Raw genomic sequence first — 14,198 nt, forward strand, 5'->3', positions numbered from 1 at the left:
GACCCTCCTGCACCCCCCCAAACGTCCCTTTTAAGGGCCACCTTCCTCTCCTTTTGCTGTGACCTTGCCGTGGTGGAGAGGCTTAGTGATTCAGTGACTCTGGGACCTATGCTGGTGGAGGTTGATCCTGACAGGTTTAACCACACCGCATTGGTCACAGGAGAGAGTCCAAACTAACAACAGCAAAACCTCTTTCTTTAATGAGGTGTGAACTAAGGAAATGTTACCATAGTTTAACAAATCACACCTAGTGTGAAGTGAGCAGTGCTATTTGAGTTCATTTCATTAAGCGTCCAGATGTATAGGCCACACTTCATGTCCCCAGACAAAGTCAGATGTTGGAGCTTAGCTCCTTCCAGGAGCACCTCTCACATCATAAACAGTTAGAAATAAAAAATTTGCATATACCCTCTACACAATTAAACTTTACGTTGGTTTGTTTATTGCTGAGTGAGAAAACAATGTTTCACATTAAGTTAATCATCTGGGACCCTCCAAAATAATTTGGGGATCTAGACGATTGTGTGTGTGTGTGTGTGTGTGTTTTTTTTAAACAAATGCAAGGGTGCCAATACTTTTAGCCACTACTGTATACAATTCTGGAAACTTTGTGCTTGTCCTGTAACATCGAATGGTTTTAGCCAATACCTGTGCTTCAGAGATGGCGACACATGCAACATCCACTTTGTTAGAATGAGCAATATGTTGTAAAGAGTCATATCAGGCAAAATCACATTCACGGTTGCATCGTTTATTTATCAAGAAACATAATATACAAGGCCAGATAAAAGAACTGCAAAGTAGTCAAAAAGGGAAACAATCTTTGGTTCTTGTCAATCATGGACATGGTGAGTCTGTAGTGTGTAACCGACCGTGGAAGAAATGTTTGCGTTACAAAGTTAATATATCATTAGTGGCTGAAATGACCACACCAATGACATCAAGTAACCCAAGCATCATGTCTGTGGAGTGTTATGAAATTAACATTACATTGACTGTGTCTTACTGTGATTTACACACAATCATACGCCACCCAATCCTAATTTGAGCAAAAGCATTCTTTTAAATCATTACAAATTCCTTTATTTACCTTTTCCAAAGGCTTGATCTAAAGTTATTCGAGTGCCAGTGTCACACGCCCAAAGTAGCAGACCTGCAATCTCACGAGTCACACAGAGTCACGTTGTGAGCTTGAATATCAGCAATGTTTGGCAAGCGGCAACAACAGGCAAATAAGTATAAATCAGGCTATAAACTGAACACACATGTACATGTAGGAGTTAATGGCTAATGAATATACATTCCCGGTTAAGTGCTTGTTGTGTCAGAATGCCACAAAACAAAACCACATGACAAGGGTTGCATAGAGATCCTATAACATTCTCGTATATATTATACCAGTACTACTGCAATGACCCGAGGTGGGTGTCCAACAGCTTAAGTAATGTGCCAAAAAAATTATACAGACTGATTTACAAAAGATGGACTTAACTGGCCTAAAATTGGAATTGAAACTGAAATCGGTCACGTCGTGACCGCAAGAACAGCCAACAGACAAAGGAAATCGACCGATACAAAGCGAGCAAAGGAAAAAGACAATAATTAGGAATGGAAAGTTGTTCCAAATACAATACCTTCATAAATGATCTCAAGTATGAAAAATAGACTGATTTATTTTTATAGTGGTGTTTTTCCAAGATACACACTTTAAAAATTGTAAACAATAAATACAATCCACAAGATGAGAAGCACAATGCAACTAAACAAATCAGAAAAAAGAAACGTCTGCAACCCTAAAATGGTCTGCAAATTGATACAAACTCAAACTTCAGGAAGATGTGATGTTCTAACAAAACTTATACTGCCTGAAAAAAATAAGCAAACCTAGATCAAAATGAAAATGTAATTTCTAAATTTCCCCAGATCACTTGCCATCTGCAAGTATTGTACTGACTAAATACATTAATAAATTGCCACCTGTATTGAAGCCAAGGTTGTGCTACTAGATGCGGCCTTTACAATACTGCAAACTACAAACAATATCCGACACACATGAACGCGTACAGGTGGAACGCAGGAACACAAATTACATAGGAATGGACTATTTTCTGTGACTTTTGCCATCCTGAGCAGCATTGACTCTCTTATCTTGCACAAATATCTCTGCAGTTTGTGCATCATGCGTGGAATGTGAAGCAAAACAAAAAAAAAAGAAAAAAGAACAGGACAGAAACAAGAGATGCAGGATAAGATCTATCCCTTAGAAGGCACAATCTCCCCTTCGTTACTGTGAAACCCCAGACACATTCGGAAGGACACGAGTAAACTCTACCACCATCGCTGTCAAACCAGATAAAAGCAACAACTGCTACTGAAACGGCGCTTAGTAGCAGAGGCTCGCACGCTAGCATGTGTGTGTGCGCGTGTGTGTGTGTGTGAGACTAGGGCTGCAAGGCTCAGTCTTGGGCAGTGAGAGACTGGGGGCATGCCTCTCCCATTAAACCCTCTGTGTCCAGCTCTGGGCCACAGTGACAAGAATGAGAGCAGGGTGTTGCGTCCGGGGCGGGGGGGATGCTGGCGACCAGGCTGGGCTCCTGAGGTAAGTCCGTTGGGGGCGGAGAGGGGGAGTCGGCCCTGGGGTCCTCCTGGGCTCCGCTGAGGTTCTGGACCTTCTTGCTGAGCTCGTTGCGTTCCACCTTCAGCGCCCGCCTCAGCTTCTCCAGCCGCTGGACTTTCCCCTGCAGGGCCTCGAACTCACGGTCCCGCATGGTTTTCTGTGCAGAGACAGTCAGTGGAAAAAAAGAAAGAAATACAAGCCCGTATTGACATGTCATCCACATGCTGTGCTATTCTATATGTTTTGGATTCATCTGGAGTAGGGATGGGACGATATCAAAATATCATATCATGATTATTGTGACAAAAGAAATAGCAATTTACGATATTATTGGGAAAATATCGCCATTATCCTGGGGTGGAACATTTGCCAAATAATTTTAGATCTACAAGCTCACAACACGTCGCAACACTTTGTGAGCTTGTAGATCGGCACCTTTTTGGCAAAGACATTTGATAGATTGAAAAATAGAGGGTTTAAATGGTACCGGATATGCAGCTCGGCAAATAAAAGGTGAATTGATCCCAGTGCATGACGGAGTACGATATCACGATAAATTAAATCTCCACAATACGATTATCGTGAGTGTTTTTTATCACGATAAACAATAATAATCGCGTATCGTCCCATCCCTAATCTGGAGTGGCTTACCTCTTCTGCCATCTCCAGGAGAGCCTTGTTGCTGCTCTCCCATCTGGAGCGATACATGGTGGTCTCCTTCTCCAACTTCTTGATCTTTTTTGTCATCTGATCTTTATATTACAGAAGAGTAAGTGATCTACTTCCGGGTCATGTATCGCTAACTTAAATACCAAACCACTTGGCCAAGATGTACTACATATGTACTAAATATAGCTTAAAAATTCAAACACCCATGTCACCTTTGCAAGATGTCGTTTCCAAACCCCTTTATACAGTTGTATTCGTTATTACCCTCATATTTTGCCTCTGTATAAAATAGTCCGCCGGTCAAATATGTCCGACCGGAAACGTGCGCTGCGGCACAATAGTTCCGCCACAATAGTTCCCCCCCCAAATTTTTTTTTTTACGTTTTTTTTTTCTTTTTTTTCCCTTTTTTTTCCTTTTTTTTTTTTTTTTTTAACTAGATGTGAGCGGCCCAAAGGGCCGCGACCCTCTAGTGATATACAATTACACATAAAAAGGAAGGTGAGCTCTTGAGAGGCTATTTTCTTTCTTTAACCCCCCCCCCCCCCCCCCCCCCACACACACATTACCTTCTCCATCTCCTGTTTGAAAGTGGTGAAGACCTCATTGCTCTTGGATAAAGTGGTTTGAAACTCCTCAAACTTCTCTGTGTAGAGTGACAGCTAGGAGGGGAGGAGGAAACCGTGAGGGTTGGTCAGGTACAATCACGTCAGAATATTTAAAGCTCCCTCCAACACGTTCTCAACAAACCATCTCCACCGTGGCTTTGGTTTGAAATTATGTCACACTGCTATGGAAACCAATGCAAAACAGAGTTTACTCTCCTCCACATAACTTATAGCTCTAAAGCTCTAAAGGTTGGCACTGGAAAACATACAAAAATACTGGAGCGGGCTTTAATATTCAGTAGCGAAGTGTGATGTCACTTCCGTGAAATGGCGTGAAATGTCGCCCTCTACGGGGTTCATGCTGGTATTGTTTTGTATTCAAATCGCCATTGGGGAATTTGCGATCACCGCATATAAGAACTGTGTTAAAAATATAAACACACCATGCTCTCGGATTGACCCAAATGGATATGAAGCATCGACTAAGGTGGAAATGTACAGATTTACCCAAAGAGTAACACAATAAACGCTAGAAACGAGTTACAACAGGCTAGATCAGATATGAATGAATATCATAAACTATGCAGAACCCCCCCGCTGACAGAAACGCGCACATGGTGTGTGTGTTTACATTTTTAACACAGTCCTTATATGCGGTGATCGCAGATTCCCCAATGGCAATTTGAATACAAAACAATACCAGCATGAACCCCCTAGAGGGCGACATTACGCACAAATGACGACATGGCTTTGTTTCTCTATAGCCAGACCAGACTAGATCAGAGCATAAGATCTTCAGGACAATCAGGCCTTTGTTTCAGGGAACCTAAACACAAACACTACAAAGAACTTATAGTAGGCCTGTCAAATGAATATCAGTATATTTGCTTCAATGACACCTCTACAGACTGGTTGTAGTTAGATTATTTAATTCACGTAGATGTTCTGTTTCTTTTGCATGTTATGCGTATTCCATAAGGTTATTGCTTTATCTTCAGGCGTCTTACTGGTTATCATTACTACTACTACTATCACTAGCGGTACAAAGGGTCCAGTCAAACCTGTTGCTTGAGGTGGACCTCCTGTTGTTTCATCAGCTCACACATCCTTTGAGACTCCACTGCTTCTTTCAGCAGCTGAGAACAGAGTAACCCACCAAGGAATTAGGGGACAGAACATGTGTTTATGTACAGTATGCATGTATGTATGGCACGTGGATGACTGACGTACAAACTCTTTCTCTCTGTCGTGGCGTTCCTCAGACTCCTTGAGCAGCTCCTGGGCCTGATGCAACTTAGCGTCCACCAGCTGCTGCTGGAGATCCTTGTGCTTCACCAACTTGTCTATGTGCTGGGACACGCACACACACACACACAATCAGATTATAAACTCATACTACTAATACCAATGTTTTCCTAAACGCTCATCTCGACTTTCTGCTTCATCTCTCTCTCACCTAAGGCAGTGGTCCTCAACCTGTGGGTCGGTCCCCAAAATATATTTTTTGGGGGTGGGGGGGTCCCCAGATGATTAACTTAATATGCAACATTGTAAACAAAACAGCATACAGTTTGAGTGTATGGAGGGTCTATGCACATTTCTTAAGTGACAATTTGAGGACCTTTTAATACATCTAAAATGACAAATTAAATATTGGTCAGATTGTCAAATATTAGAGGCAGACATTTTGCAAATGGCCGATCTACATGCTCACAACACCTCATGAGCTTGTAGATCTGCTCTTTTCACAATAGAACTGTGTTATACAAAATGTAATGCCTCAACTCTTAGCGCTCCAGTTACAATATGATTATTTTGTGGGCAGCCTGAAAAGGTTGAGAACCACTGAACTAAGGGATGTTCATCATACAAAAAAAAGCCCCCCAAAATTTGAAGACAACAATTCCCCCCGACAAGGGAGGCCAGAGGAAGTACCTCCTCTCGCAGCTTGTACTGTTCTATGAGCTTCTTGAGTTTCTCAGCCAGCTCCGTGTTCTCCTGCCTGAGGCTGGCGTTCCTCTCGTTGTGCTGCTCCATCTGCGTGTGGACAAGGTGAGTTTGGTGTGGAAAGGATACAGTTAGGGATGGCCAACGGCTAACCGTTACCGTTAAACCGATAAGAAATTGGTTACCGGTAAGCACTAACGGTCAATTTTGACCGATAAAAAAGAAAAGAAAAAGGAAATCAACCCATGTGTCGCACCAAAAGCCCCGTACACCAATATCTACGCAACATCAAGTCATCAACCATGCAACTACGCGCTGTGGTCACACATTTCTGGGACACCAATGGCTGTGTAACATCCAGCATTCAGGCAACTGCGAGTCTGCGACGCGAGTCATACACGCCGACCTATTCAACAAATGCTCCGTCGTCGATTGGATTTTACAAAACAGACCCCGTCACATTGAATCCCGTTTAAGAAGAGCTTAAAACACAACTTTCTAATGTTACATGTTGATGACGTGAGGAACGCTAAAGTCGTCTTGGTTACAGAGTAGGATATGCGAAAATAACAAAGCTGAGCTCAGAGTCGCAAATTCAATGATCGCTGCATCAGCACACACAAAACACGGGCGAGAGAGAAGAAAAATAATGAAATGGACATCACGTTTAGCCGATTCAACCATTCCAAAAGTTATACGATTGAAAGTTATTGTTCTACATACGAGCATCTCGCTGCGGCTGTTTAGTTAGCCGATAGCCAGGGAGTGCACAGAATGTTAGAGAGGCATGGGCTGAATGGCCTTTTGGTGGACAATTCTGTTGATAAAAGTTAAGGGCTCCAGCCCCCTTTGCTGTATGTGCGCACGTGCCTGGCACATTACAGACTGATCATTTCAATGCCCCCGTTTCTTTGCAAAAACACATTTCTTTTAGAAAACATTTGTATTCTTGTTTCTCCTAGTTTTATTGTTTGTAATGTGTAAATATGGCACTTTATTATGGGGAAAAACGGGTGTATTTTCCTTTTTTAAATCGCTAAAATAGCACATTTTTGAACACATTTCCTTAACGCATTTTGAAGAGATTTCCTTAACGGTTAACGGTTAATTAACTGATAAGGCCTTTCGGTTATCGGTTAAGAAAAAATCTCCATTTGGCCATCCCTAGATACAGTCGCAGTCGACGCACCACACAGCGCCAGTGTGTCCGTTGTAGGTGCCGAGTCGCTCGCCGTTGACAGAGTACCACACGTTGGCTACCTGAAATTCAACAGATGGAAGACAAGCATAGACACAATTATGACTCAACTTTTGGCGTTTTCTATTTATACTGTATCACACAAAGCGAGTACCTGGCACTAACAATAAGTGAACTTTCAAGAGTTCAATGAACACAGGATTTTACAGAATATTATATTGTAGTGTAAAACAAAGTACCGGTATATGGTACCAAAAGCCAGTAAACGCCATGCAGTGGAAAATGCCAAAAGTTACCAACTAGTCCATACATGTTCTTAATTTGGCCCGCAGGTTAATACTGATATATTATTGATTTCAGCTGTTACAATTCCAAACATGAAAACATGACCTGCTTTAATTCATTCATTCAATATTTATTTATTCTCGAAATTAGACTCATTTACAGTAATACATTAGAAGTAAACATCACCAGCTTGAAATTACTTACATATTAGTAGTTTGAATGACTAGTATAGTGGTCTTTTTTATGATCAATGTATTTGTATTTAAGTTCATAAAGTTAACATAGTATAACTAGATGCATTTGAAATTAAATAAACCTGAACAAGTCCATGCAAGTATTGTTGACTTACGGTGTCTTTAGCGACAGAGAAGATCAGGTCTCCTTCTCGGTTGTATTTGATTTGAGTGATGGACCTTTCATGGCCCTGGAGCAGAATGGGTTTCTGTGGGAGACGATACATAAAGAGCAGACAAAACGTTCTTAGACACAGTGTGGACAATGGCATCCAGTGTTTTCAGTAGCCAGGTAAGTATAACAGTCTGTGTTAGAGCAGACATAGCTGCAAATTGCAACACTAGATTTTTTTCTAATTATGTTGAATCTAGGGTTGCAATACTTCCCTCCCATAGGCAGCCAATGCATCAAAACAGTTTTTTTTTCTTTTTTGCTATCTGATTGTATTAGTTGCAGCTGGAATGGTAGCATTAGCGGCCCCTCTGGTCGAATGTCTGTTCGAATGCAGCGACGGTTGGGGCTACGTTTGACCAGAGAGGCCGCTAATGCTGCCATTCCGGCTGCAACTTCCAGGCTTGTAAACATTACCGGCTGACAAAACTAGCGATTTTAAGGGGTTGTTTCATGCCGCAGTTCATGTTTTATGTACCGATGTGAGGTTTTTACAGTCTGGGAGCTCGGAACTGCCGTTACTTTTTAGACAAAATTTCGTTTTGTGTGTTTCCCAGCTGTGATTTGGAGGCTGTCGCCCGATTCCAGCGGCCATGTTTCTAGGACCTCATCTCGGAGCACAACAGTACGCAGCGACGGGTGAGGTTCTATATGGGGCTAGGGGTACACACAAGCCCCCAGAACCCTGGGGGCGCCCTGAAACCAAAAGGACATGTTGGCCGTTTTGAGGTACTGCAGTTGGGTCTAATCTCATGAACGCGCATTTTGGCTCCACCCCCTCCACTCCAGACAGCTGAATCCTCTGTTCCTCTCCGGAGCGGAGAGCACCGCACCGCAGACCGCATTAAACCAGGAAATAACCATAGACTTCTTCTTATTACTTCTTATTCTGTGTTTATTAAATATAGATACCTTCCCGAATCTCTTAGTTACAACAATATTGTTCTTATAAAACTGTTGGTTTACTCATTAGTATTAGTTATTACGATTTTCGCGTTTTGTCATCTTGACAGAGGCTGTCTGCCATTGACTTTGCATTGGGTTCTGAAAAGTCCGATCTTTTTTTTAAATAGAAGCTTTACGTGAAATGTTAATGAATATTTACTATCAAAATGGGATTTAAATGCGATACATACATGGTTTGATAACCTACAAGTAGGCGAAAGCCATTTCTGAGTAGGCCTGTCTGTCTCATAGAGTTATAAGTGGGTCTGTCTCATGGCCTGTCTCCATCATCCATATTGTTATGTGTGAAGAAGGGGTCAAGTTTTACATTGTGCACACATGACACATCCAACGTTAAATTTACCAGCTTTTTGAATGACCTAATGAAATATGCACTCATGTTTGTATAGAGCCATAGAGTAATAAGAATAGAGCAGAGGGCAGGCCATATGTGATGGTTAAATAGTTCCATAACACTGTTAAAGCTAGCCTACTGAAAATGATCAAACTCTGTCTGTGACACTTACAAATGCGTAATGAAATGTATTCATTTTGGACAAAGTGCATCTAATGCATAGAGTATATATATATAATATCTAATGTAGATTTCAAAGAATGTCTCTATATGTCAACACACTGTCATCTAATAAAAATACTCTATTTCAGACTGTAGCTACTATATGAATTATATTTAAACTTGTTTCTGGAACAGAACACAACTCTAAGCTTGTCTAGAACAGACCAGTAACTTTAACTATGACTCGTTTCACCCAAGGAATCCATGCAAAATGCTAAGATTACCACACTGAATGACAACACAGGTTGATATTGTAAATCAGGTGTCTTCAACGTTTTCAGGCAACGGACCCAGATGAGATAGAGATGAAGCAGGGACCCCCACAACCTTTTCATAGATTCCATATAGTTTAATCGTCTGACCGCACAATCATCAGTGTATTTTGGATTCATGTCAATTTGTGTTTTCAGATATTTAACCACTTGAACCGTCAATACTTAATAAGCTTCACTTTCACTCTGTAATTAGTCTGCTCTTTTTCCCCTCTACACCAAAGCCCTTTGCCAAAAATAGCAGATCTACAAGCTCACTGTGAGCTTGTAGATCGGCTATTTTGGGCTAAGGTTCTCAGAATAAGGACACTAGGGTTCAAGTGGAATAGAAAAAAGTTTCTATCACACAAAGATTTGGAGGACCCCCTATAGTAACTCTGAGGACCCCCTAGGGGTCCTGGACCCCCTGTTGAAGACCCCTGTTGTAAATAATGGGAGAGTCCAAAATACCACTTCTATCCAAAGCAAGAACTTATGTCATGATAGTTGATAAACAAGTGAGCATGCAACATTGGAACTGGAGCACTCACTGTACACTCAATCAGTGTACTCTCCTGATGAGATAAAATTGTCAACCCACCTAAAATCATTTTCAGTTTATACAGCTGGAGATACAGTGACACCTGTTGCTGTACACATACTCTTATGGTAATGATTGCTATCAGAATATAGAGCTTTATTATAATTATACATTGTTCATACCATGTTGAAAATACATTTCTGAAACAACAGAATACATTCCCAGCCAATTCCCAGCCAGCCAGATCATCTTTTTGATCATATTCCATCACATTATTTTAACACCTGTGCAGTCAAATATCTGTACCTGAAAGATGATGAAACTACAACTACAGCTTGTAGTAGGCACACTATTATATAATAATAATAACACACTATTTTGAATGAATTTCACATGTAAAAACGTTAGACCATTGTCAATGGTGTGTATAAACCATAACAGTTAATTTCATAGAGGTATACATTAACTAATTTACCTCAGAAACTTCAAGCAATGGACTTGGTTATTAATATGGATTCCACTTTGGTAATCTATTCCAGTGTTTCTCAAACTTTCACATTTTCAAGGTCTCCCCTTAACTCTTTACAGCATACAAATGGAACCAAATTAACCAAATGTTGGTTCCATTTGTACACTGTCATTATACACTTGTATAGACCCCACAGAGTCCCTGGAATCCACTTTGAGAACCACTGATCTATTTGAAATGCATTCTGTTTGTTTGTTTACAGTGGTCGTCAACGTTTTCAGGCCAGGGACCCCCAAACTGATGGGGAGATGGAGCAGGGACCCCCTACCTTGGGGGTCCCTGCTCCATCCAACATGCATGTACAAGTGCATGGCTGTACCACTTCCATTTATAAACATACCTTAACAACTGAGAACCAATGTCAATACTATCAATCTATCACTAACAATCTGTCAATTGCACAATAATCATGTATACAAGCTATTCAAAAGAGACAGAATCATGTTTTATTTGTTATATTTAAAGACAAATTATTATTTTTCTTTCTTTTTTTAAATAAAAAAAATATATATATAACGTTTTTTTTTTTTTCAACAATTTCACGGACCCCTGCAGTGTCCCCGCGGACCCCCTGTTGAAGACCCCACTTTAGAAGGCTAATCACATATATGCAACGTAAATATAAAAATCATGTTAAATACAACCACTAAATATCAAAAATATATTAAACCCAATAATTAATTCGTTAAACCATGAAATACACAATGGTTAATTAATTCAACGTGGAGTTACACTTCCAGGCGATGCCTCAGTCCAGCGGGACGTATCGTAAGATCTAATCCGAGCAGAGTGCTTCTCAAGCGGGGAGAGGAGCTGTACTGGGCGGCGTTTCCCTTTCTTCCCCACTAGAGAGCGTTCTAAACCAACAGAGCTCGTACTCGCGGCGCTCGTTCATGACTTGAGCCAGCGCGTTCACAGTGGCAGTGCTCGTTCATGGCTTTGAGCCCAAGCGCGTCCATGAACAAATTCGATGACGCAAAATGCGTCACAGTAGACCCACTACGTCACGTTTTACTACCCGGATGGAGGGGTGAAAACGCCTCATGCGCTGGGTGAGCAACTCAATGCAAGTGGACGGGCGGGGATATATGTGTCCTCTCTATTAATATTATAACTCTATGGGTACACAGGACTGTTGAGTGACTTCCCACGAGCGCTTCCAAATCCAGCACCATCCAGAGTGTAAACCCTTACGGGTCCATTTACGCTCTCAAAAGTTAGATTTGTTAAGAAAATAAATCTGCATTACGTAATTTACAAGAAGTCTACACAATTAGGGAATCCAGAAAAACTGATATTTTTGACCAACGTTTGGCTATTATCTCTTTTATCCCACAGCAACACAGCATGGAATTGTACACAAAATATTATCCAACGACAACAAAATCTACGTTTTGTGTCTGAGAGGCTAAATCTCATCATCAAATGGTGGTCCGTGGCTCAAATGCTGAATAAATAACGGGCCCTTGATATGAAAACGGTTGAAACCCACTGAATTAAGCCAGTGGTTCTCACAGTGGATTCCAGGGACTCTGTGGGTTCCTTTATGGGGGTCTAAATCGACCCATACAAGTCTGACAGTGTACACAATGGAACCAAATGAACCATTTTGTACACTGTCAGAGTTAAGGGGAGACCTTGAAATGTGAACGTTTGAGAAACACTAAATTAAGCGACCACAGCTTCTGTCTGCATCTGCATGCAATGCATGCATCTCGTCGACGTTCAGTTAGCTCACACGCTAGGCTAACGTTAGCCGGGAGCGGTTAAACCGGAGCCGACAAAATCTCCACTAGATGAACAAAACACCTTCCTGGTAAACATAAATTCGGTGGGACATTTTCCACGATCTGATGTGCTCACCATCGCTGTAAAGCGGAGTCTTTCCACTCGATCCTTTGAGGTCCTGATTTCAACTCAAACAAGAGAAAAGATGAACACTCGTGTTTCAGGCGGCGGAGATGCGGAGGAAAAGGAACGCGATCACTTCCGGGTTCACTTCCAGCAAGTGATGGTTTGTTCGCGCGCCACCTGGTGGTCAGAACAGAGCACTGCTGGTGCTTTAGGACCATAGTTTAGGACGCGTGGAGATGTTGCCATGGCAACACAGATGATACACAAGCCTGCAGCACCTGTTTGTTTACAAGGTGACGTCAGAGCGTTTGCGCGTCTCTGCTGTACACAAACCGTTGCTAGGCAACAGCCAAGAGCCAATGAGCAGCGGGCAGCCAGCAGTATAAATAGAGGAGATCAGGACATTCAAATCACTTTTCTTCTTTCTTGTCACAGAGTAAGCACAGAACTGAACTGTAAGCAGCAGAGAGACGACTTATCCATTACTATGGCTGAAGTTACACTGTTGTGGTCAGACCTGGAGTGCAGCGAGGAGTGGAGGGGGATCAAGTATGAGGACTGGGTGGCCATCATGGTCGAGCACAAGGAGAGGATGGAGGAGTTGGAGTCTCTTGTGACCCTAACCCTAACCCTCAGGAAGCTGAAGGAGGAGAAGCCTCTGCAAGAGATTCAACGCCAGAAGTGCCAGAAGTGCAGGCCCGGATTGACAGTAGGGAGTAGGGGGACGATTCCCGGTGGACTGTGCCGCCTAGTGCAAAAACTGGCCTGGTGCCTCCTGAAAAAAATAAAAAGATCCCCTTTGCGCAGGCCACATATGGAGTCTCTTGTGGCAGAATTATTTTCCCTCAGGAAGCTGAAGGAGGAGAAGCCTCTGCAAGAGATTCAACGCCAGAAGTGCCAGAAGTCAAGTGGCACGCCATTCTGGATGAGAAGGAGGAGATAATGGAGGAGTGGGACTCCTCCATTATCTCTTTTGGACTCTGGCCAACTACTTTTTCCTCAAGTGAGATCTAAGACCCTTCCTGCACCCCCCCCAAACGGCCCTTTTAAGGGCCACCTTCCTCTCCTTTTGCTGTGACCTTGCCGTGGTGGAGAGGCTTAGTGATTCAGTGACTCTGGGACCTATGCTGGTGGAGGTTGATCCTGACAGGTTTAACCACACCGCATTGGTCACAGGAGAGAGTCCAAACTAACAACAGCAAAACCTCTTTCTTTAATTAATGAGGTGTGAACTAAGGAAATGTTACCATAGTTTAACAAATCACACCTAGTGTGAAGTGAGCAGTGCTATTTGAGTTCATTTCATTAAGCGTCCAGATGTATAGGCCACACTTCATGTCCCCGGACAAAGTCAGATGTTGGAGCTTAGCTCCTTCCAGGAGCACCTCTCACATCATAAACAGTTAGAAATAAAAAATGTGCATATACCCTCTACACAATTAAACTTTACGTTGGTTTGTTTATTGCTGAGTGAGAAAACAATGTTTCACATTAAGTTAATCATCTGGGACCCCCCAAAATAATTTGGGGATCTAGACGATTGTGTGTTTTTTTTTTTAAACAAATGCAAGGGTGCCAATACTTTTAGCCACTACTGTATACAATTCTGGAAACTTTGTGCTTGTCCTGTAACATCGAATGGTTTTAGCCAATACCTGTGCTTCAGTAACTTTGTTAGAATGAGCAATATGTTGTAAAGAGTCATATCAGGCAAAATCACATTCACGGTTACATCGTTTATTTATCAAGAAACATAATATACAAGGCCAGATAA

The 14,198-nt window shown here is 41.9% G+C and overlaps 1 protein-coding gene across 2 annotated transcripts; it reads right to left on the reverse strand.

Moving 5' to 3' along the window:
- Nucleotides 1–743: 743 nt before the first annotated feature.
- LOC308292672 (alpha-taxilin-like) lies at nt 744–12,531 on the reverse strand. 2 transcript variants are annotated; one of them, XM_080735072.1, is made up of 9 exons: nt 12,434–12,531; nt 7,672–7,764; nt 7,029–7,099; nt 5,828–5,929; nt 5,123–5,242; nt 4,954–5,028; nt 3,854–3,946; nt 3,269–3,364; nt 744–2,774 (listed from the first exon to the last, which is right to left on the reverse strand). In XM_080735072.1, exons 4-9 carry the CDS (start codon nt 5,927–5,929, stop codon nt 2,457–2,459), a joined length of 804 nt encoding a protein of 267 aa, XP_080591198.1. In that variant the 5' UTR covers nt 7,029–7,099; nt 7,672–7,764; nt 12,434–12,531; the 3' UTR covers nt 744–2,456. The 2 variants fall into 2 exon arrangements, with proteins under 2 accessions (XP_080591198.1, XP_080591197.1); XM_080735071.1 differs by having other exon boundaries at nt 5,828–7,099.
- Between the last annotated feature and the right edge of the window lie 1,667 nt (nt 12,532–14,198).

The sequence above is a fragment of the Nannobrachium achirus genome (assembly GCF_963921795.1).
Source record: "Nannobrachium achirus genome assembly, chromosome: 10".
In the NCBI taxonomy this organism is placed as follows: Eukaryota; Metazoa; Chordata; class Actinopteri; order Myctophiformes; family Myctophidae; genus Nannobrachium; species Nannobrachium achirus.